This window comes from Scleropages formosus, chromosome 23, assembly GCF_900964775.1.
Source record: "Scleropages formosus chromosome 23, fSclFor1.1, whole genome shotgun sequence".
NCBI classification, from domain to species: Eukaryota; Metazoa; Chordata; class Actinopteri; order Osteoglossiformes; family Osteoglossidae; genus Scleropages; species Scleropages formosus.
The window spans coordinates 19615519-19640763 of record NC_041828.1 but is presented as its reverse complement, the minus strand read 5'-3'; the positions used below and the strand labels follow the sequence as shown (position 1 = coordinate 19640763).

General features: G+C 43.1%; 1 protein-coding gene across 6 annotated transcripts; it reads right to left on the bottom strand.

Annotated features, from left to right (window-relative positions):
- Nucleotides 1-493: 493 nt before the first annotated feature.
- Nucleotides 494-24935, bottom strand: LOC108942462 (E3 ubiquitin-protein ligase TRIM33-like). Of its 6 annotated transcripts, XM_018765856.2 has the most exons (18): nucleotides 24845-24915; nucleotides 24531-24735; nucleotides 23376-23476; nucleotides 20119-20254; nucleotides 16621-16738; nucleotides 15999-16115; nucleotides 11646-11760; nucleotides 9312-9458; nucleotides 8969-9080; nucleotides 6685-8261; nucleotides 6542-6578; nucleotides 5994-6024; nucleotides 5594-5729; nucleotides 5053-5234; nucleotides 1512-1614; nucleotides 1338-1406; nucleotides 1091-1228; nucleotides 494-919 (listed from the first exon to the last, which is right to left on the bottom strand). In XM_018765856.2, the coding sequence occupies exons 2-18, from the start codon at nucleotides 24733-24735 to the stop codon at nucleotides 710-712; spliced, it is 3534 nt and encodes a 1177-aa protein (XP_018621372.2). In that variant the 5' UTR covers nucleotides 24845-24915; the 3' UTR covers nucleotides 494-709. The 6 variants fall into 6 exon arrangements, 4 of the variants coding, with proteins under 4 accessions (XP_018621372.2, XP_018621370.2, XP_018621373.2 ...); XM_018765854.2 differs by having other exon boundaries at nucleotides 24531-24935; XM_018765857.2 differs by having other exon boundaries at nucleotides 6685-8222; nucleotides 24531-24935.
- Nucleotides 24936-25245: the final 310 nt, after the last annotated feature.

Here is a 25245-nt window from a genome sequence, read left to right as displayed (position 1 = left end):
CCACTAGCTCAGAGCACCATCTAGCTGTCATATGTATCAAAGCCTCGTACAGCTAAATTGAAACGTGGACCACCTTTGCCAGCCACTCAGAAGCAATAAGAATGGTTCAGAATGAGAACATGCTACGTGGGAGATCTGTTCTCAACTTAAAGTCACAGTTGTCCATCTCCAGGCTATTGCTAACGAATCAAAGCTGGAGGAGGACCACCAGCAAATTGGTGGTCGCAGCAGTGGGCTTTGCTTCTAGGTGCTCTCAGTGCACATGCATAGTTAACCTGGACAGAACCATACCATCATAAATGTTTTAATCTCATTCTCATGTACCCAACCACTCCATAAAATAACTTGTACAGAACACAGTTTTGGTTTCAATCCATTGCCGAATAAACTTGTTGATTAACTGCTAACTTTGAATGCATACCAGGGAAAGGTGGACTGAAATCAGTGGTTTATTTTATACATAAAAATTTGACATCCTGTGATACTGTACAATTCTCTAATATCTAAATTGATATATAACTCATTTTCTACTAACATTTATTTTAATTAGAAGTTAATCACCACAAAATATGGCACAAATTTTTATTGCCAAAACCACAAGTGCATATAAGTTTCAGAGTAGAAAGCCAAGGGTGGAAAGGGTCTGCATAAGGTGAACTAATAACTGTTTGTTGACATGCAACAGCTCTGCTTCCCTTTTCCAGCTTTTCTACTGGCTTTCTGTACAGATCCTCTTGGCTGGCTCTTGGGGACTCTTACTCAGGAACTCCCTGAGTCTCTTCAGCGTCTTCCTCGCCCCATCACCCTCCCTCTCCTTCCTGCAGGGGTGCTTCAGCAGAGACATGTAAAGGCTTCTGCCAAAGACGTGGTTCACCGTTGTCTCAAAGCACCTCTGTAGCTTTTCAGCCTTACTGGGTTCCTGACAGAAGTGAGAGTGGGGTGAGGGGACACCACTGGTGACATGTGACACGTGACACATAGTGAACCCTGCTAAACACATCCCTGGTACTCCCCCCATCATGTAGAAGTATGGTAATGAGAATAAATGGGCTACAGGAGGCACACTCTGCTTGTGTGGGGTCCTACCTACCTTCTTTAAAAGACTATCCAAGAGAACCCAGACGTCAGAGACAAACTCAGAGGGGGTTTGGTAGGGAGGCATCAGCTTCTGCAGCAACCGTCCCCGAATCAAGATGAGGTCAACATACTGCGAGGAGAAGGAAGACACCTACAAGGGGGAGGGTGTCAACGGTGAACCAGTATCAACTCCAAAACTCCACATGCTGCTACAGCCATCCTACAAGAAGAAAAGTCTTTCTGTGGAAACAGAGGCATACCTGGACTGGTTTTTGAAGAACTGAGCTGCACTTCCTACACATCAGCACCAGCAGAACATACTCGCACCTCTGTATGGGAAGAAACAGGGAGCGGGTGGGAGTCACGTGCGCCTCTATCGATTTCAGCACCGTAACAAGGTTCCTCTGAGGATGATGTACCGACTCCCTGCTTACCCGTTGGTCCAAAGGGCAGAGATTAGGTGGTCCACCTGCCACGGTGCTACACTGTTTGCCCACATCTGAGAGGTCCCAGCAGAGTGTGCACCGCCACTGTGAGCTGCTCAAGGGGAAGAAATAAGGGGAGAGAGAAGAACAAGGAGGCCAACTTTAACATATCTCTTCAATATCAATGCAGCAGCACCAGGTCTTCATCTCAGCAGCAATGGCCATTTTTATATATTTGGGCTGAGCACTGATGTCCACACTTCTGTCTACCTGTCCCTGAGTGTCTAGCACTCATTAACCACATATCAGCTCTTCCCCAGCACACCCATGCTGAGACCTGCAAGCCCTCGCTGTCTGACCACCTGAGTCCAGACAGCCAACTGACTGCTCCATAAACAGCCTTCCAAACACTTCTTTAAATTCTTAATGATTCTTTAATTACATAGGGCATGTAGTGGAAGAGTGGAAAGTCAGATGGTCTTCAATATCTGGAAATAGAATAAAATATATTAAAATAGAATGTACACACACACACACACACACACACACACACACACACACACACACACACACACACACACACCTTCAGAACCGCTTGTCCCATACGGGGTCGCGGGGAACCGGAGCCTAACCCGGCAACTCAGGGCGTAAGGCTGGAGGGGGAGGGGACACACCCAGGACGGGACGCCAGTCTGTCGCAAGGCACCCCAAGCGGGACTCGAACCCCAGACCCACCGGAGAGCAGGACTGTGGTCCAACCCACTGCGCCACCGCACCCCCTCTTAAAATAGAATGTAAATATATTTATTTATATATCCCTTTCTGGATCAGGGCCTTTTCGTGGCAGAAGGGCTTGTGTGATCTAGGGATCTCCAGAGCTGTATCGTTGGGAGCAGTATGCTTCTGGTAGGGTTTCCCAATGCGACCAGGTCTGGAGTGAGCCAGACTAACATGACCCAAAAACCCCCATGAAAAAAATAAACAAGACAACGTTTACCCTGCCCGGAATAGGGTCACCGGAACCTAATCCCAGAGCCAGGCCTGGTAATGATTTTCCTAGGCGAGTGCCTGGTGGCCAGGCAGCCTACATAACCCAGCCTGGCTCAGCCCAAAAAGGAAACGTGGGGGGGGCTATGTGGGCCCATCACCGACAAGATCCAACATGGGGGTCTGATGCAATGCCTTTCAGGCAGCAGAAGGGGGCAGGGTGGCATGTGGTGTCACAGCCCCTCGCGGCAGAAACTGGCTCTTGGCACGTCCAATGTAACCTCACTCGGGGGAAGGAGCTGAAACTGGTGCAGGAGGTTGAGTGCTGGAGCCACTAGGTCTCTGTATACATGGAGCAAAAGCTGTGTCCGCATACTCGGCATCAAGTCAAGCCCATTTGACATGGGTGTTGGACTCTGCCAAGGTTGTGCCTTGTCCACACTTGTTTGTGGTTATCATGGACAGGGTATCAAGGTGCAGCCGAGGTCAGGAGGGCATTCTATGTGGGGGCCAGAAGATGACGTCTCTGCTTTTTGCGGATGATGATGTCCTTTTGGCACTGGCACATGGACACCTCCAGCATGCATTGGAATGATTTGATGCTGAGTGTGAAGTGGTTGGTATGAGGATCTGCACCTCCAAGTCTGAGTCCACAGTTCTCTCACGGGAAAGGATGGCATGCCCCCTTCAGGTAAGGGGAGAAAACTACTCCACCTGGGGCAAATTTAAGTATCTTGGGGTCTTGTTCACAAGTGAGGGGAGAGGGAGCATGAGATTGGCTCCAAACTGGGAGCAGTGACAGCAGTAATGCGGTCGTTGTACCGGACTGTAGTGGTGAAGGGGAGTTGAGCCATAAGGCGAAGCTCTCCATTTACCGGTCGATCTACATTCCTACCCTCACCTATGGTCATGAACTTTGGGTAATGACCAAAAGAATAAGATCGCGGATAGAAGCGGCTAAAATGAGTTTTCTCCCCAGGTTCTGTGGGACTCGCTCTCCGTGACAGGGTGAGGAGTTCGGCAATCCGGGAGGAACTCGGAGTAGAGCCGCTACTCCTCCACATTAGGAGGAGCCAGTTGAGGTGGTTCAGGCATCTGATAAAGATGTCCCTGGGTGCCTCCCTTTGGAGGTATACCAGGCATGGCTAACTAGGACGAGACCCCGAGGTCAGCCCAGTACCCGAGGACCCGCTGGAGAGATTATATCTCACAGTTAGCCTGGGAGCAGCTGGGGTTGAGCTGGAGAAAGTTGCGAGGGACAGGGACGTCTGGGCCTCTCTGCTCTACCTATTGCCACTGCGACCCTAGAAGGACAAGCGGGCAAGGAACTAGATGGATGGATATTTATATATATTAAAATAGTATTAAAATATATGGAATGTATGGTTCAAATAGCAAAGCTGTGCCTCCTTTACTGCACCAAATTCCAAGATTTACATCCTGCACTGTAGGGTCTGAAAACTCATCCTCTTCCAGACTCACTTCGCCTATGATCTCTTAAGTTCATGTAATGTATAAATGTTCATGCACTATAACTTTAAGATCATTCCCAGACAAAGCTCGAGACAGCTACCCCTGTAATTTAACGTACATGTTTATATGTATCTCAAAGCAAAAAATGTTAGTAGGAAGGTGATCAGGAATCGTCGATATTCTGAGTTTTATGCAGCTACTCGTGTGATGAACATTGGTTCATATGGTGGAAAGAAACTAACTGTACTTAAGGATCATGTCTGCAACTATGTCTCTTTCTCTTAATGTAATCCACAAATTGTATTTTTTATGAGATGTATGCTGCTTTGGAGAAAAGCATCTGCTAAATGAATAAATTTAAATGTAAATTATAAATGTAAAATATTTTAAACAAATTAAGCAAACAAAATGTATACAGCGTGCACATTTACATACTGTAATAAGTATCAGGAGCAGCGACACAGACACTGCTTTGAAATTAATTCTGTGACAGCGTAAACAAGTGTTGCTTGGAATGAAACCGTTTTACAGTGTCCACAGCAAAGTAACACTCAATCTTTTTTTGAAAGTGTTTGAAATATTTTGATAGGATGCAAGGAGGATTTTTGTGCGGTTTGTTGGTTGCTGACAACGCTCCTTCCAAGGCCAACGTGAAGAAAACTAGCACTTCCCCATGTTTTGCGTATGTGATGTTTAAGATTTGCAGAAAATCCGAGTAATGTAGGAATACCCCGTCCCATTCGTATCCCTTGGCGTGCGTTACCGATGTTCGTGAGATATCTAGAGTGTGTGTTTCATGCCATATACCGCTGGGACAGTACTATTACATTCAGGATTTACTTGAAGAAACAAGGCATGAAACCCAAGGGTAATGGCATTGCTGACTGTATCCCATCTAGTAGACTTTGTATCCTTGCCTTGCGCACGTTTTTTAAATCGAACGCTTAATTTCAGCGTTTTGTTCTTATCGATAAAGTGTGGGTTGAAATACCCGACATGTCTTGATTACAGCATTTCTGTGTTGCAATTTGAACCACCCCACCACCTTTGTCCTTATCACAGCGTAGTGGAGAGGGGGCTCGAGTCCCACCTCACTGACGAGCCGACAGGGGGAATGTGGCAATCCCTGTGGAAGCTGCGGCCGCATGTGGAGCACAAGATCAGCCCATCAGTCAGACGACAAGCAGTACAGTGTGCCTTCCTGGCTTTGGGGAGGTGTGGCGTTGCCTTCAGGGTGCTTGACTCAGAAGTGAAGTTGGGTGAGATAGCTGGCTGCAAGGGGGAGGCAGGCAAAAGACTGTAAGGAGATCGGGAGGTTCAAGCAAACCGGCAGCAAATAGAAAATATCTTGACCAAATGAAGCAAGCCCAACTGATTGATTACGAGCATTTCATCCATACAAAACATGATCCTGGACCAGGCAAATCCTACAACTTATAATCTGTTTTTAAAGGACATGTTAAATTGCACAAATGATAAAACACGGTGATCACGTGCTGGGGAACTTTGTACATGCTTATTTGATGAATCCGTCTCTAAAAATTTCTGACAAAAATGTAAAAAAACAATTTATCAAAATTAAGAGGGACTGCAGACCCACAGCGAGGACCACGGCTTCGGGAAAAGCCAACCTGATCCTCTTCCTCAATCATTTTGAGGAGGATCTCATTCTTTGTAGTTCCGGGAAAGAGGCGGAACCGTGGCAGGGAACCCAAAGCAGGGGCAGAGATGGGGATTCGAAACAGAGAGACCTGGGGAAGCATTTGTCTAGGAGGAATCAGGAACAGAAAGCTTTTACACAGAGTAATTGTTCAGTTCTCACCCCTGAGAGCATAGTCACACATATTCAAACAACATTATGGACAAAATCACTAACTCCACCAAGCCTGCGCTACACAAAAGTAAACTCAAAAACCAAAACAAAGTGATGAAAATAGAGTGAAGATTATGAATGCCCTAAAGTAGCCTAAACTGTACTCCCATGTGGTATAATTAACATGCACTTATTTTCTGCGATGCCATCATCTGTACCTGCCAACTGGACTTCTGGAGTCCTGGGCATCTGCAAGCGAGATGACATTAAGCAGAATCATGAAGTGTACTTAAATTCAGTCCACCTGAAAATGTACATACATATCCTGCCAATTAACGCTACCAACCAAAGCAGTGTAAACAGATCTTTATTGAATACACCAACATATATACAGAAACAGCAGGAAAGACTCTACTGGAGGTGATCTGGACCTGCAACCTCACAAGTGAAGTCCTACTCCATTGGGCTACTCACTGCCAAGACAAACTTCATTATTACAATTTCAACACCATAGTTATAAATTCCTAGGTGTGTAAAAACAATTAGGATAGGAGCTCAGAACATCAATGTGCCAGCAATGAGTGAGAAAGTTCAAAAAAGCAGACTAAGGATATATCCTTTATCATAAAAAGTGTTTAATCCAAATATTGATTGCTGATGGAAGTCCTTTTTTATCCTCTATAATACATGTGAAATAATAGGAAAGGGAAAAAAAAAAAAAAACCCTTCCTTACCGCCAAACTGACTGCCTATAAACTCTACTTACGCTCAGTGCCTACAGTCTCACTGCACTGTTCATCATCCTGGGGGCAAAAATAAAAACTAAAGTCACCATGAACACCAACAAACTTCACGAATGAAACAAAAATATAATGGATGGCACAATGTACACACCTTCTGCCCACCTACCTCAATAGGACAATGATAAGTGTCTTCTAAATCCTTCAACTCCATGTGTTTGGGACTGGGGCAGGTCCTGTTTAGTGTCCCTAGGGTACTGGTAGGAATCTCACTGTCCTGCTGCTGGGCTTCACTGGGGGTCACCAAGCTTGCTGGAGGAGAGCTTGTACAGCATCTCTCCAGAGCTTCCTTAAAGCTGGATGGCAGCCCTGCAATGCTTTGTATGGATGGAACCATACGCCTTAGCATGCACTCTGTACCAGATGCTGGCAAGTGAACGCAGTCAAGAGGTGAGGCTTCCTTGTACCTGCACTCCTCTGGCTTGACAACTCTTTTCCCGTTGAAACCATTAATCTCCGCAGTAGCAGCAACTGCCATCCTGCTTGCTGCGTTTAAATCAGGATTGGTGATGTCGGATATTACAACAGTCCTGTCCCCATCATCTGCGCTCATATCCACGGTGGCACAAGCCAAACTGGACTCTGCATCTTTGGAGGGAGCGGTCATGTCTGGAGCCACTGCACCTGTCTTATCTTTGAATGTGTACCTGTTTGTGTTAACTGCAGAACTAGCCTCCATAGCAGCATGAGCAGTGATTCCATGTGTCAGCTCTGGGTTTGTGCCTGGTGTTTGACTATTGATCAGGTCAACGATGACAGGGCCCTCACGGGACACTGTGCTAGCTGTCTCTAGTACTGTGGAAGTGGGCTCATTTTCTTTAGAGGCAGGCACCAGATCAGGCTCCTGAAGTCTGCCAGCAGAAGACACCCTCTCACATGGGGAGTCAGCTGGGGCTTTCACAGGAAGCACAGCGCAGGGGTTCTTTGGAGGCTTTTCTTTGGCTGAATGACGCACACCTGCATCTGAGGTCGACTCAGTGGAGTGGATAAGATCCAAGGTAGGAGCACCTTTCTGGCTTTCTGCAGGTAGGGCTTGGATGATCGTGTTCATTGTACACATACTTCTAGGGGCCAGATTGGCAATTAGAAGCTGATCTGCTCTGACAGGAACACTAGGAAGGACGACTATGGAAGGAGTCCAAGAAGAGACAGAAACCGGAATGGAGGGAGGCTTTTTGCCCAGAATCACACTGGAAGCAGAAGACGAGCAATGAACCACAGACACGGCCTGAGGGGCATTTACGGTCGTGCAAATGAAAGGCTTATTCTGACCGGACAAAGATGATGTACAGGAGGTAGGCAGAGAAGGAGATGAAGACGAGGGATCCGATTGGCACTGCATATAAACTGGAGGGTACAAGGTGTGCACTGGCTCTAGCAGACTGGGAGGAGAGATCAGAAAGGAACCACGGATCTGAGCATAAGAAGAAACGGCGTGAGGGGCCTGAACCAGGGAGGGGCCAGAGGGAAATGGTGAGGAAAAATACGTGTTGAGGCCTTGCGGAGGGGGACAGGAGAGACCGAGGGCAGCCGAGGACACGGCGAGAGGGTTCCGTGAAGATGTGGGGGCTTTCTGAGCTGAGCTGCTGTTGAGACTTTTGGTTGGGGGACGACAATCTGAGGCCGTGCTTGGAGCATGAGGAGGATCTGGGTGGGCAAAAGGTATGTCTTTCTTCAAAATCTTACCTGAAGGACAAAGTGTAAGTTGGACACAGTTAAAGGAACTGAATTCCAATTACATTAAATTGTACCAGCATAATACCCACTAAAACCAACAAGGCTGGAGCACCTTATGACTGTCACCATGACCACAAGGGGACAAAGCACAGTACATTAACTACACATGTGGCAAAATATAGAGAAGCTATAGCCATACAGTAATAAATGACTACAGTTGGTCCCCAACTTACCAACTTAATTGGGTCTGTAAGTCAAACTAAACACAGCTCAAGCCTGGGGCTCATCATCAATTCTACATGTAGCTGCTGGTGTAATGTGCATTTTCAAATGTGATCATGGTACAAGAGTTGTCACTCTGTATCTGTACATCTCTCTTGGGGAAATACACTTGGTTTACTCAGAGTTGTATGATTTGGAAAAAAGCACTTGTCCAATGAAAGTTACTCACACCTTTGTATCTTGGAAAACAAAGATGCTTGTTAAATAAGCAAGTTTTAAATGTATTATGCCTTGGTGGCCTTAACACGTAAAAAAAAAAAAAAAAAAAAAAAAAAAAAAAAAAAAATCATTCAAAGTAAACTTCGTTTCAGAATCATAACCTTTCTGTAAAATCCATGCATCTAATTACTGACAAAACAAATGTTTTGAAAAAGGGTTTTATTGCCCATCATTTTGCAACAGAAAATAGCAAACCAAGTCTTCTGAATACATACCCAAATTGGAAATTGCACTGTAGATATGGTCATTACAGCAGAATTTCACCTCCAGCTTGCTAGCTGGTGGGTCAGTGCTATGGAACAACAGGCCTTCCAACTGGACCTGAATCTTTTGGAGGGGAGGCAGATTGAGAGAAAGATCTCTTATTCCAGTTTTCGAAGCCTGCTCCTGGACTACAAAGTACATGCCAGCTTTCATTGTACCTCAAGTGCTGTTACCTGACTGCTCAAATGACATTAGCACATTTAAAACACTTCAAAACGATTATTTAAAAAAAACCTTTCCAGCCAGTCATGAAGGAGCTCACTTGAAAATCAGTGCAATCACTGAAGTCATTACCTGTTTCTTGCAAACAAGCAGGCCAGTGTGGTCATCTGCGTTCAGCGCCAGCTCAGTGAACCCTAGCACGTGGTCCTGTCTCTCCTGCAACCGCCTCAGCTCCCCCTGCCGCACCAAAATGTTGGCCCTCTCGGACCCACACAGCTCCTGGATGAGCACATCACAGGTTCCACAATAACTGCAAGGTCTTCTGCAAAGCTATACAGCAGGGGTTGGTAGTAACTCCTGTTACCTAAATAAACTGCCGTGACAGTTCTCCCCTGGACTGATCATCATGAAGAAGTCAACGCACAGCTTGATTAGGTTGACAATCCTCAAATTCGATGTATGTTTATGAAAAAACTAAGTTGAATGATTCATTTGCCATTTAGCTGACACCTTTATACAAAAGCAATTTAAAACTAATGTTTGGATTACAAGTCATTACCCCTAAACTATTAACTGTCCTCCGGCCTTACTACATCACATATATTTCAATATCATAATATAAATTGTTTCTCTGTGCAATGAGACCATTCAGAGTCAAATGTTCACCAACTGAAAATTACAATTTAGTGCCACCTTGACTGACAACCTAGTTCATTCATAGGGAGGGAAGGGAAGGGAACTCTTAAGAAAAAAAATGCAAGTTTTAATATTTTCAGCTTCTTGCCAATATTAGTAGAATTGAAATTTAAGTTATAATGGCCTTAGCAATTTTTTAAACGTTAATTGGTCATTTACTCCTGTTTTATTAATTTAAGGGTAAAAACTATGCATGTGACATTTTGCATGTTCCTAACATGTGAGGGTAATACAAATATCTGAAAGGAACTGTAAACATTTATACATGTTAAAAGAATGACTTATTTAAATACATTCAAATTATTAGTCTAATATATTTTATTTGTATTTAACTGTTATTGGTGATTTGTGAGTGAATATCTAACTGCAGTTGTAGAAAGTTTGAAAATGCAGTGTTAATTGATTAAGTTAATGTGCTAACTGCATGTTTCACCAACTAGACAATGTGATGGTCAGTGTGTGTGTGGACCAGGACCTGGTCAAACTCCAAACTTCATGATTAAGCCTATTATTTAAAAAAAAAAAAAAAAAAAAAAAAAAAAATTGAGTTTCTGTATATACGATGGTTTGTAATAACAAACAGGCGCTACTTTGCAAAGCGCATAAAAACATTGCGTGTGTACACCGGTTCGTCGGCGCATGAGCCCGAGGTACGACAGATTTCCTTCTTTTCAGTCGGACCACGTTGCTGTTAACAGTGGCTCGTGTGTCACTGTATTTGGCTTTAATTATTTTGTTTTTACCGTCCTAACCATGGTACCATGTCCTCTGTTCATCATGACAGTAGTAATATTTATTACCTCTTTTTGTGTCTCTATTATAAATACTGTAGTTTATTATCATCACATTGTATTATTATTCTTACTGTATTGTTATATTGAAGATGTTTTAGTGTATCCAAAAGAGGGGTGCGGTGGGTTTGGCCAGGGCCTGCTCTCTGGTGGGCCTGGGGTTCAAGTCCCGCTTGGGGAGCCTTATAACAGACTGGCGTCCCATCCTGGGTGTCCCCCCCTCCAGCCCTACACCCTGTGCTGCCGGGTTAGGCTCTGGCTCACCACGATCCAGCTTGGGACAAGTGGCTTCAGGCAGTGTGTGTAGTGTAGTATAGTGTAGTGTATCCAAAAGTGTTTCTTTAATATTTTTTATGCATAGAAAGGTACACGATATACTAGGACAAACATTCGACAAATTGATGTTAGATACCCACCATACCTAACTGTTCCGACTTGCATCAAAATCCGATTTAAAGACAGACTGAGGACACGGAACTCATTCATATTCTGGGGACTGCCTGTACTAGCTATTCATATTTTATTGCATGTAACTGCAGAGCTGTGGGTCAGAGGTATAAGCAGTGCAGACAGAACTTCAAGACCACCTTTGAGATACCAGGCTCCTACAAACATTCCTGTGCAACCCACCCCACTCCCCATTTCTGCTTCTCTCTGGGTATAAATCCAAGAAGCAGGAGGACAAGGCTGCAATCGACAAAGGGAAAAGGAATGTTACTATCTGGGGAAAGGTGTTGCGGGGGGGAGACTGCACTGTATGGAGTAAAGTTTTGAAGTAAACATGTCCACATCCCTCACCAAAAAGGGAAAATGTAACAAAATCCACCCTGGTTTGAAAGAATATGATGGCTACGAACAGTTTGAGCTAGGCTTCAAAAATCGTGTTTCCATCTGAAGCTCTACTTGTTGTGAAGCACTTTTGTTTACTCTGAGCTTTGGAGAAAAGCGTCTGCTAGATGAATAGATGTAAAGGTTGTACCTGCACATCTGCCGCCAGCTGCAGTGCCTGCTTCACAAGTGCATTGCGGATGCACATTACGGTGTCACGGAGCTCCTTCTTCACAGTTGTCTCCTGCTCTGCCAGACCCAGCAGCCTGGGGGATGTATTAGTGAGAGACATGGAGGGACACATTTTGGAGATGACCATCTCTGGCACAGATTTGCAAGGTACATGCACAGCTCATGAGGGATGAAACTCAACAACCAAAAGGCAAATATACATATTATACTGTACATTATGTTTGAATCATAGGCATCCCTCGCATGAGGGATACATCCCTGAAGATCTGCTCATAAAAAGATTCTTCATCACCATTATTTTAAATAATAATGCATCCCTGACCCACAAAAGATTAACTTTTTCCATCAAGCAAGCCAAATTCCTACTGTATCTTTTAAATATGGAAAAAATTTAACTGAAAACCTGAATATCAGAGCTGTTCTGGAAACCTTTACATCCTTATGACCCACAGGTATAAGCATACTGTTGATATATTACATGTGTACTCCTTTTCTATCACATTTCTGCTTTCCTTCTCATCTGTTATATTATTGTTTTATTGTGTTGTCCTTCAGGGGTGTGAGTTAATGACTGGCATCCTGACCCTAGGCTTCAGATCATCACAACCCAGCACTTGACACTGGATTATTAATAATGAACTGTTGCTGAGCAAACAGGTCTGTGGATGATGCAGTCAACATGGGACTGCACTACATCCTGCAACATCTGGACAAACCAGGGACTTATGTTAGGATCCTGTTTGTGGACTTCAGCTTGGCCTTCAACACCATCATCCCACACCTCCTCCTGTCCAAATTAACCCAACTCTCTGTGCCCACCTCCATCTGTCGGTGGATCACCAACTTCCTGACAGACAGGCAGCAGCTAGTGAGGCTGGGAAAATGTTCATCCAATACTCGCACGATCAGTACTGGCGCCCCCCAGGGATGTGTGCCCTCCCCACTGCTCTTCTCCCTGTACACCAACGACTGCACCACTAAAGACCCCTCTGTCAAACTCCTGAAGTTTGCAGACGACGCCACACTCATTGGCCTCATCCGGGATGGTGACGAGTCTGCTTACAGACAGGAGGTCCAAGAGCTGGCTGTCTGGTGCAGTCATAACAACCTGGAGCTGAACACGCTCAAAACAGTGGAGATGATCTTAGACTTTAGGAGAAACACCTCAGCATTACCCCCACTCACCATCACGAACAGCACTGTGGCAACAGTGGAGTCATTCAGGCTTCTGGGCACCACCATCTCACAGGACCTGAAGTGGGAGTTCCACATAGACTCCATTGTGAAGAAGGCCCAGCAGAGGTTGTACTTCCTTTGCCAGCTGAGGAAGTTCAACCTGCCACAGGAGCTACTGATGCAATTCTACTCTGCAGTCATCCAGTCTGTCCTCTGCACTTCTATAACTGTCTGGTTCGACTCAGCTATGAAATCAGACATCAGAAGGTTACAGCAGATAGTTCGGACTGCTGGAAGAATCATCGGCACATCCCCCCCCAGCTCTCCGAAAACTGTACTCGTCCAGAGTCAGAAAAGGGCTAGCAAAATCATTCTAGACCCCTCACATCAGGCCACTTCCTCTTTGAACCTTTGCCATCTGGCCGGCGCTACAGAGCACTGAGCGCCAGGACAGCCAGGCACAAGAAAAGTTTCTTTCTTCAGGCCATCTACCTCATGAACAGCTAAATCCCCCCTAGAGAGTAAACCAGTGCAATACATAACGCTGTTTATATTTATATCTATTTATCACATCATATGTCTAACTCACATTCCCTTGCATTTGTATAGAACATACATATAATGTCTAGTGACTATTTTTTGTATATTGTGTACTTTATATTTTTTATCCTTTATTCACATATTCTATCTTCTCATCTGTGTCTTGTCACTGTCATTCTGTCTGTGCTGTGGAAGTTTCTGTCACCAAGACAAATTCCTTGTATGTGTGAACACACTTAGCAATAAAGCTTGTTCTGATTCTGCTGTTATTCTTTCATTGTACTTTTTAAATTGTGTTTTTCTATTTGATTGTTTTATTGTAACTTTTTTTAAATGCTGTTTTATATTTGGTTGTTCTAACCCATATATTGATCTTTATTGTAAAGTGCTTTGAGAAATTGCTTTTAAATGCACTCACTGTATTTCTTATTATTCTCATAGCTGGGGCAGTTAGAGCCATAGTAGTTACAGCATAGAGTATAGCAGCAGCAGTTTGAACCTGGGTTGAACTGCAAACAGCTCTATTCCCATCTCCCACTGTGGTCCCCTTGAACAAGGGAATTACAGTAAACTGCTTCTGTAAAAACTGTGTGTGTATATGATTATACACACACACACACACAGAGCTGAATAATTGGGTAAATAATTGTAAGAAGTACATTATAAATTGGTTTTGCAAAAAGTCTAGACACAACAATAATTATTAATTAGAACAAAACCCATGAAGGCAATTCGCAACGTAAAATGACTCACAGCACTGCAACTTTTGTTGAATTACTGATGAAAGACCATTTGCAACAAAAGAATAGCAAAACAAATCACACAAAGTCATTCACAATGACATCGCTTTTCAAGAGAATTTTATATGCACTATTTCTTCAGGTTTTAGTTTTCCCTAGCCTGTGCAATTTCCATCCTTTTCTTCGCTGCCTGGCCTCCACATCTCACCCAAACGCACAAAGATACATCCTTGTACGACTACATCATGCGTTGCACTGCCTTCCCACCCTATGAGTTGGCATCGAACCAATCGCACAGCCTTGTTTGGTTTCCGCAGTACCACCAATCCACCCCACCAGTTTGCATCCTGTTCTCATAGATGTTCAGTTCTGTGCTCTGAGGCATCCATGAGATGAGCAGTATAAAAACAAACTGAACTGGAAAACATTAGGTACAGTAATACCATCTTAGATACAAGTGACCACAGCTGCAGGTTTCAGTATTAATGAGAAAACACAGCGGCAGATGTGGAAAAACTCTGGAAAATTCCAGTAAATTCCTTTAGATGACCTTAACTAAACATTCTCCTGGCTGAACCCTGAACTGTTTTGCTTAGTGAGTTTTGTAGCACCCCTTATCTTTATTCCTGCCAATGCTAAGATGCACCTGAGTTAACTCTCTGTCTAGCACTAAACAATGCCTGGCTCTTTATTGTGTACCCCTTATTTAAGAAATGTTACCTCCCTTATCTGTTAGTGTTTCAATGCTCCTCTGAATGATGTAAGACAAGTATGACTGGCTCAGGTACCGACAGGCCATGCTCTTGTTTTACATATTATTAGACCGTTTGTTTTCGTCCTAAACCTGAGTGGTGCATGAGATCGCTTTGAAGCACTTTGTGACTTATCATTAGTGGTACAGTAGGACCCTGTATTCACCATTTCAGTTACCGCAGTTTCACTTAACCGCGGTCCGAGAAAAGTTTAACAGAAAATTCCAGAAAGACAGTAAACATTTGTAATTTAAATTGTGCGCTGTTCTGAGAAACGTGATGAAATCTCATGCGGTCCTGCCCAGGAGGTTAATCATCCTTTTGTCCAGCATATCCACACTGTATACGCTACCCAGCTGTAAGTCACTTAGTAGCCGTCTCGGTTATCAGATCAACTCTCACGGTATCGCAGTCCTTGTGTTCCGATCACAATGTTCTTCCAAAAGATTTTGGCAAAAAACCTTCAACTATCGAGAATCCTCAACCATCGACATCGTCTGCTCGTGAAATCCAACCCTCAACATCGTCAACGCTTGATGAACCAGAATTACCCGATGAACCAGGATCACCCGAAGCAGATGATCCTTCCGACGTCAATAGTAACCTAACACTACATCACAATCTCTACATCATTCACCTCATCATGTAGGCATTGTGTCATCAACACAAGAACGGTGAGTACAGTACAATAAATATTTTAGAGACCACATTCACAACTTTTAAAAATAAAATAGGACAATTATACTAATAGTTATTGTTGTTAATGTCTTATTGTGGCTAATGTATAAATTAAACTTTACCATAGGCATGTACACTGTGTCACTGCGTGAGAAGAGCGCTCTATAAAAATAAATTGAATTGAATATACAGTATATAGCATTCGCTCCTATCCGTGGTTTCAGGCATCCTGCTAAGGGGCTTGAAACATATCCCCCATGGATATAGGGTCCTACCGCATTCTATGTCACGCTTTGGCTGAAACTTAATTGTACCAATTAAATATTTCACTTTATTGGTTGCAAGAGTTACTTTTTTGCAACCTTTAACTGGCCAGTTTAGATCACAAGTTGACATCTTCTTCCAGATTTCACATTCATTGCTGACCTGCCATGCAGGTCCCACAGGCTCCTCTTCACCAACTCCTTCTGATGCTTCACCTTCTCCATCAGAGACCTCACCTCCATCTTCACATCCACAGCTGCCTCCTCAATAAAGTTGAACCTGCAGAATTTTTGGATACATTTCTATGAAGGGCTCCTTAGCTTTCATCACATTCTAATGTAGAAAAGTTAACTTCTGCACTGACTCCATTTCTCAGGCAACATATGAGAACTTTAACATGATCAACCATCCATCTCCTAGGCTTCAACTAAGAGTTAAACTGGCTTCTGTCGGGAGCATCTCATGGAAGAGTAATGTGCTAAGAACAGGGACAGCTGGTAGCACAGTGGTTAGAGCTGCTGCCTTTGGACCCAAAGGTCACAAGTTTGATCCCAACCTCCAGCTGTAATACCCTTGAGCAAGGTACTTAACCTAAATTGCTCCTGTAAAATTACCCAGCAGTATAAATGGGTAAGTAGTTGTAGACAGATTAACACTGTAAGGGGCTTTGGAAAAAAGCATCAGCTAAATGAATAAATATGACAGACAAATGCAGCCATAATCCTGCCTTTACTGTACTTTTGACAGGTGAATTTCCAGTGCATAATTCTCTGCGATACTGTACCGGTGGTTTCTGTGGTCGGACAGCTGGCAGTCGCGGCAAGTTAGCTGATCACACGACAAGCAGAAGAGTTTCATCTGCTCCTCTTTGTGAATGGGGCAGAAGGGTGGGGCTGGTGGGCCTGAAAGGGAGGACAGAACATTGAACTAAAAATGCCAAGAGAGGCCAGCTATGGACCCAAGAGCAGTTTCTGCAGCCATACCACAGTCACTCTGTGGTTTACCTCACTCCTATGCTTAGCAGGAGCTGTACTGCCAGGAAACACACACACAACTAGGGTAACTACGATCCATTTGCACCTATTTTGAAGTTTATGGAAATGCTCTTATGAACTTTATCACCAATGCCGCTTTGAAATGAGATGTGCAAAGAAAGAAAAAACAAATACCAGTTATGCTATTCTTAGCTTTGTGCATGCGTGTGCGTGGAGATGAATAAGGAGAGATTCCCAGAGTCAAATTAAGATGTTTAACAGTAAATAAGGAGCAGGACAGAGTAAACATACAAGTTGTTTTTTGCTAAATCAGTTCTTCAAAGCAGTATAAGCAAATTACTGTGGGTGATGTAAAATGAAATCATGAATTCAACTCAGGTCATCTTTGTGTAGGACCCTGCAAAGGTGGGGAAAAGCAAGAAATTAGCAGAAAAGGAAACAAAATTTTGAAACGGGGAAGGGCCTTTAGGGTCCACTGTCAATAGGCTACGCACCCCTCCAGATCACACCCACATCTCACAATTGGGAAACGGGGTTTTTCAAGCAGTCAAACAGTCATCAAATTAGATCACCTGGTCAGTAGGTGCTTCTTGCTAGGTAACACAGGACAAGGGGAGAGAACTTGAACTTCTCAACCTGGTTCACCACATCATGACAAAGACCAGGAGAAAATGAACAATCCATTTTATTATAGTCATATTACACACATTTACCTCCCCAGGTATGCCATAAAAATACCAGTAAAAATTAATGTTCTACAATAAATTTACACCAAACCTTCCTACAAAGCAGTAACAAGCAGTTAAAAGTTTAAAATCTGCATGGGTTGTTGTTCACACCTCTGCCTTAGTCTGAGATCACTTTTTTCTATTGCTCCTTTTCTCCATTTCACTGGATCACTTCTCCATTTGTGTTTTTGTTAATGAGACTCTGCTGTCAAGCATACTCCATTACACTATGGTAATATTATACAATGTTGTTGACATCTCAGGTGGTTTGAGTTTTGCTCAGTGTAATTGAGAATAATGGGTTTTAACACATATATAAAGAAGGAAAGCCATAACTAAAAATTCCATACGTACTCAATGGTGAATTTACCACTTCAAAGGTCCTGCACTAGTCAGGTTTAATTTTCTTTTTAGCTTGAACAATAAAAGAACCACTACTCTAACTGACATGACTGTTCTCTGCAGTCAAATTCATTCACAGAATATTCCTCACTGCAGTACATATTTGTGTTACATTAGTTAAGATATCAATCCGGTCATGTGATAGGATATATAACCACTGCAACGGCATTTATCCAGTAAATTTAAAAAAAATAAAAAATAAAAAAATTAAAAATTATGATTCCCCCTATAACTCACACCATGTACTAATGTCAAAAATATGTGCATGACCCAAATGATGAGCTCCCTCTACAAAAGTTAAGTACTGGACCTGGAAGATGGGGTTCCCTTTCCACATTTCTTTACATGGAGAATTCCAACCATAACCCTTTGTGATCTTTATGTACTTGTACATAATGAGTATTCTGAGAAAATGCAGTTATGCCTGTTGTATTGTTCAGAAAATTAAAAAAAGCATAGATTTGTTCCTTCCCAAAGTCATCTGCATAATGTAAAAGATGCAAGTAATTTTTTTTTTTTTGTTGTTTGTTTTTAATTCATCTTTAGAAACGGCTGATAGCATAGTGGTTAGAACTGCTGTCTTTGGACCCAAAGGTTGCAGGTTCAACCCTCTCCTTCAGAAGTAGTACCCTTGAGCAAGGTACTTACCCTAAATATTGCCCTGATAAAAATTACCCAACTGTACAAAGGGGTAAATAATTGTAAGTAGGTTCACATTGTAATTTGCCTTTGGAGAAAAGCATCAGCTAAATGAATAAATACAAATGTAAGTAAAGATAAACACCATAAGCTAGAACTGCACAATGATGCCAGCTTTCGGATCCACACGTCACTTAGACTTTGGTGCTTGCAGGTCACTTAGGCAAATGCTGTACCAAGGCAGTGTGACACATTGTTCAGTGCGTAATGCTGTCCGACCATCTGCCAAGCATCATCATCATGGGTTTTTAACATTTCAGGGTATACAGGTGATGGACAACACTCTACAGACACCATTACCTGCACTTTCCATCTTGTCTGATTTAAGATAACACAGAAGCAGAGACATTTCCCTGGGTACATACATTCCTAAACTGAGACTGATCCAAAATTTAAAAAAAAAAAAAAAAAAAAAAATTATCCATAAAGAAAAATTCATCTACCAGTCGTCCTCAACTTATGACACAAAATATGTGAATTAGAACCACCCGGACTTATGACGGCCACCCCATTAACCTTATTATTTGAGTCCTAACAGTTGGTTGTAACTTCTAATGCCGATGACTCCACCTGCTGTACGATAACATCAACTGGTTGCATCGACTCAGTCAGTGTGTCGATCAGCAACTGTATTATTTACCAAAACAGTGCTCTATACATAGAACATGTTTGTGATTCCATTCAAGTTACTTTTTTTTAAACTCTTAGCAAGTGAAAACATGAGTGCTTGGGTGCAGCACGAACATAAGACAAAAAAACATATGACAAAGCCCAATTACACAATGTAGCATTAATGTTCAGTGCAGGTAGGCCCCAATTTATGATGGTTCGAGTTACGATTTTATGTTGGCGAGTTGGCAATAGATATTCAGTAGAAACCATACTTCTAATTTTGAATTTTTTTTTTCCCCGGGCAGGCAACATGTAGAGCGATACTCTCTCACAATGCCGGGCAGCGGCATCGATCTGCATCTCCCAGTCTGTCACGCAGAGGTGGTATTAGGTGTATTAAATGCGTTTTCGACTTGAGATGGGTTTCGCAGAACATAAATTGGGGACCACCTGTATTTATTTACATATCCTGATTATTCATATAATATTTATTTATCGTTAAGGTTAATATATAAATGACTTCTACTTTTCAACCTAAGGCAGGTTGCATCTCGTCCACTGCGGTCAAGGGTTCACTGTGTGACCTCCTTTCCGCTTACCAGCTCAAAATCAACATCCAAGTCTATGTGTCGCTCAAATCCTATCAAAAAAAGGCTTCTAGAAAGTCCCTGCCTTGTGCACAGCTGGATCGGACCAGAACTCGCACACTGCAACCAGGTACAATGCCATTCATTTTAATAAGGAAAATATTTACTTCTATTTCTGATGTGAGGAAGGGTTTCCACATAAGTAACAATGGGACAGTGATGTTCTGCAACACATGACATCCAAAATGACGGAACGCACCTGATGGCTGCTGCAGGACAGTGTGATCCCGGGTCACTCTCACTCTTCTGTGCGCCAACACACAAGCCGAGCACAGGGCCTCACCACATTCCTTGCACCAGCCAATGACCGCCGTGTCCTCACAGCAGCCCCCACACTAAGGGGAGAGAGTTGAATGAATGTTTTACATCATCACAGATACCCATGGGCCCACCCTTATGCAAGATGGTTAAAGTAGTAAAAAAGGCATTAAGTTCTGAAAAAGCAATCTAATCCCAAACAGCTTCCACAAAATAGCTAGCTAAACTGGTAATGACAAGTGTAAATCGGAATTTTAATTAAAGCAGCCTAGATTGAGCTCCTGGTTTAATGAATCACAACAAATGTGGCAAACACACACATCGCCTGAAACTGCTTGTCCCATACATGGTCGCGGGGAGCCAGAGCCTAATCCGGCAACACAGGGCAAAAGGCTGGAGTGGGAGGGGACACATCCAGGACGGGACGCCAATCTGTCGCAAGGCACCCCAAGTGGGACTCGAACCCTAGACCCGCCAGAAAGCAGGACCTGGTCCAACCCACTGCACCACCGAGCTCCCATGTAGCAAACATTTATGGCTATAATTACTTTAACGTTAATCAAACTTACAAATTTTCACTACACTGTGTGTCCAAAAAAAAAAAAAAAAAAAAAAAAAATCCTCTACAAATTCTCCATGCAGCTCTTCATAATGTAATGAATGCTGGATTAACAGCAGTAGAGGACTAATGGACTGCACTCTGACAATTGTGTCTGTATCTGTCTGTTGCTAAAATAAACTTGTTTACTGTTTTGTGTGACTTGGGAGAAAAGCATCCGATAAATAAAAAAGATAAAATGTAAACACCTCAAAGTAGTCTAAGTAGTGAAGTGCTTAAGTAGTACTAAAGTAAAGTCTAAGTGAAAAGATGTGATTTTTCTCCCTCCAGTGTTCAGTCAGTAAGTATTGTCAATCTATCAGCCTGCTTTGTCTGTCCTTGAATTTGCAGCAATTTCCTGCTTAACGTGCTTGGACCAATAGGTTTTGCATAGACTACAAGCAGTCCACGAATTAAAAACGAGTTCCGTGTCCTCGGGCTGTCTTCAAGTCGGATTTCCACGCAAGTCGGAACAGTTAGGTACGGTGAGTATCTAATGTCAATTTGTCAAATGTTTGATTTAGTATATCGTGTACCTTTCCATGCATAAAAACATTAAACACTTCAGATACACTAAAACATCTTTAACAATACAGTAATAATAATGATAAATGTAACTACAGTGTTTGTAATAGAGACATAGAAAGAGATAATCATAAATGTTACTGCTGTCATGATGAAGAGAGGACATGGAGGAGGCTGAACCCAAGTCCAAGATCATTTATTCAGAACTAGACTTGCTCTCGAGGTTGGGCGAATGGTCGGTCCACTGGCAAACTGAACAGACACAAGGATCCAAAAATATGGTCAAAGGACAAGGCAGGCGCTTGTTATCATTGAGACATGGAACGGGACTGGGGAATGATGAGGGACAGGACTTGGAAGAGCAAAGCGAGGTAGGTTTGAGAACGCAGAGGAGACGGCTGTGTCGAGTGAGATTCCGCAACTGGGAAGAAGTGTCTTTTATAGCTCCGATTGAAGCGCGGGGCGCGGCTGTGACAACTACAGTATTTAAAATAGAGAGTGTGTGTGCACGCAAAACATTAAAGAAACTTTAATGTGTGCTTTTCCAATGTTCGTTGGCGTGTCACCTTTTTCCGATAGCTTTATTTCCACTTTAGTTTCAATCATGATCGTTTCCCTTTTCTTTGATACATCACATTTACCCTTTGGTGCCATGGTTAGGAGGTTAAAACAAAAAAAATTAAAGCCAAATACAGTAACACACGAGGCACTGTTAACAGCGACATGGTCTGACTGAAAAGGAGGAAGTCTTTGTCCTACCTCGGGTTCAAGCACCATGCCCACAAGCCGACAAATCGCTGCAGACGTACAATGTTTTAATGCGCGTCGCAAAGTAGCACTGTTTTATTATGAACCATTCCATGTAACTCAAATTTTAAAATATGATAGCCTTAATTATGAACTTTTCATCTGATTGTCATTTAAGAGTGACCAAAAAAAAAAAAAAAAAAAATGGGGGTGGTTCGTAACTATGGGTCGTATGAAAGTCGGACGTTCGTAACCCGGGGACTGCCTGTATTTAATTAGTAGCTTGACTGCTATGAACATGAGCACAGAGCAGGTTTGAACATGGGTGATGTACTAAGCCGTAACACTTGTGCAATTAAATGTGAATTTCTGCTTCAAAACTCCACAACAACTTCAGATGATTCTTCACAGCACTACTATTAAGCTATTATCAGCACAATAATGTTAAACTTGTCAGCAATTCATATAGTGCTGCAAATGTACCCAGCTGCATATGGCATTTTGCCGATATGTCCCTCCTTGCAATATTTAGTCCCACAGATAGTGTCTGATCACCCTAATAAGGGATGCATTTCAAGTTGGAAAGATATTTTCTTCTTTTAATTTAAAAATTGTTTCATAATTTTGAAAGGTGTTCTTGACAAAATGTAATACTTAAACAGCCATGATTCCAGCTCACTAAGTGTGTGCGACAGTTAACTCCCCCCCGCCAAGAAAAAAAAAATATTCAACAGTCCTGTTCCAAAATAATGCAGGATTACGGGTCAATATATTTTACAGTACTGTATGTGTTTCATACAGCAATAAGTCACTTGTTATTGCCTCCAGCTACTGCTTTCATTCACCATGCTGCCATAATGTAATGTATGCACAGCTTCCTAAAAAATGCCCAAACAGTAACCCATTTATTATTAGTCAGTAAAATAACTAAGAATTAAGATAAAAAGCAATGACTTGATTCATTGCTTCCCATGAAAAATTCCATTATGCATAATTTGGCACATGCAACACTTTTGCTATCAATATTAGGAACACACTGCCCCTCCTCCACTTTCTGTGCCACAAGTCTGGGCACACCACCAGGAACCTTCGTGGTCACACACCACCTTCTTTCACCTCTTTTGAGCCAACATTCTGGCATTATACACACGGTACAAACATCGTCATCCAAAGCACAAGAGTACAGGTTCCCGCTATAAAATTTAGCAATATAATCATACAAGTTAAAAAAAAAAAATTGTCCATAAGTACCGGAGCCATCACACTCTGTAGTCCAAACCTGAGCATAACACTAACCGTGACCTGCCAGTAGTTATGTGTAGACTCACTTTGCTGACCTTTTGGGCTCCAGACCAGACAGGCGTCTCCTTGATGAATGGATTGCTTTTTACTGCCAGGTGAGTGTAGATGCCTTTACATGCAGGGCACTCTGGGAACAAAGATGAGAAAGAAGCACTTTGATTGCAAACCAGACCCATTTGGGTACCAAGTTCAGCACAAAGGCATGGTGGCACAGCAAGTAGTGCTGCTGTCTCACAGCGCCTGGGTGGTACAAGCGGACATGGGTTTGATCCCCGCTCAGTCTGTGTGGGTTTCTTCCAGGTGCTCTGGTTTCCTCCCACAGTCCAAAGACATGCTGTTCAGGTTCACCCATAGTGCGTGAGTGACAGAGAGAGTGTGTTCCACTGATGTATGGATGAGTGACCCAGTGTAAGTAGTGTATCTAGCAGTGTAAGTCACCATGGTAAATAAGGTGTGTGGGCTGATAACACTACATACAGTTCATTTGAAGTTGCTTTGGAGAAGAGTTTCTGCTAAATGAATAAATGTAAACAGCACCCATGATATGGACCTCAGCTGCTCTTTACACAGCTTCAAACAAGACTTTAAACTGACATTACTAGTACACACAAAGTGTGCTTTTCCAATCTGCCAGTTATGCACATAAATCTGAACATTAACTGAAATGAGACATTATATGCATTACTTCATTGAAAGGGTAAAAAAAAATTAAAAGAATAACAGATTGACAAAACAGATCAGGCTGGATCGGTCACACTACACAGCTTTCCATATGAATATGTCACCTGTGTAGCAGCAGTTTACCAAAAAAGCTGCAAGACAGAAAAGTGGCCCATTTTCAAATCAGTACTGCTCTGAATTTAAACACTCATAATGCAGCAAATGACAAGTTGTTTTAGGGAACTTATTTCATGCAAAAATGTGGAGAACTTGTAAAGTCCACACACGGAGCAGTATGGAACTCGTGTCCAATCTCACACACACACAGGCACTGAGACACCATGTTTTACCATGTTCCACCTCGTTTACTGAGAGTGCGAGTTCTTATCCATGATTGATTTCTTTTCACTTACTCTTCGGCTTGGTTCTCTGCATTAAAGCTTAGAGTTTCTTCCCTTTCTTTATTCCAGGAATGGATTATGAGAGGCAAAGGGTGTACCGAGTTCAAGATCCACACACACCTGCGGTGAAAGCGCCGTCTGCGCGCGGCAAACACGCGCGACACAGCGAGTGGAGACACGGCAGCAGCTGCGGGCGCCGCTCGCTCCCCAGGGCGGCTCTGCACGCCGCACAGCTCCCAGGAGGATGGACCGCCGGCTCAGTCTCTCCATCGCGCTCCTTCGTCGGATCGCCGGCTTTGTCGTCTTCTCTTCCACCAGCGGACATCTGGAACGAGAGGAAGGGACCGAAATCACTGCGCTCCATTCCTTGCTTACGTTCGCGACGGAGAGCGCGACACTTATCGGAGCATTTTTACTACTAGTCTAGTACGGACCGTCTGTGCTCGTCTCAAATTGAGCAGTTATTTCTAAGTCTCCGAAAGCTTTGTTGGCAGCAGACAAACTGTATGAAACTCCTGTGAAGTTACCATACGGCCACTAACTGCTCCCACTTCGGGACTGACCGCGGGGGGTGGGGGGATCCGGACGTGCGGCCTCTTTCAACTACAGACCCGCCCCGTTTTACTGAGCCGCTACAATTACGGAGCGGCAGACAGGTACGGAGACATCGATTCAAAAAAGGAAAGTTACAGGACACGTAATATTCTTTGCGCTAATAAACAACACGTTCGTGTATATTTACTTTTGAAATACTGAAGAGACGCTATTGCTGGAATTCAGTTAAATATACTAATATCGTGGTTAGATTCTTGAATTTGTCCCGATGGATTTGAAA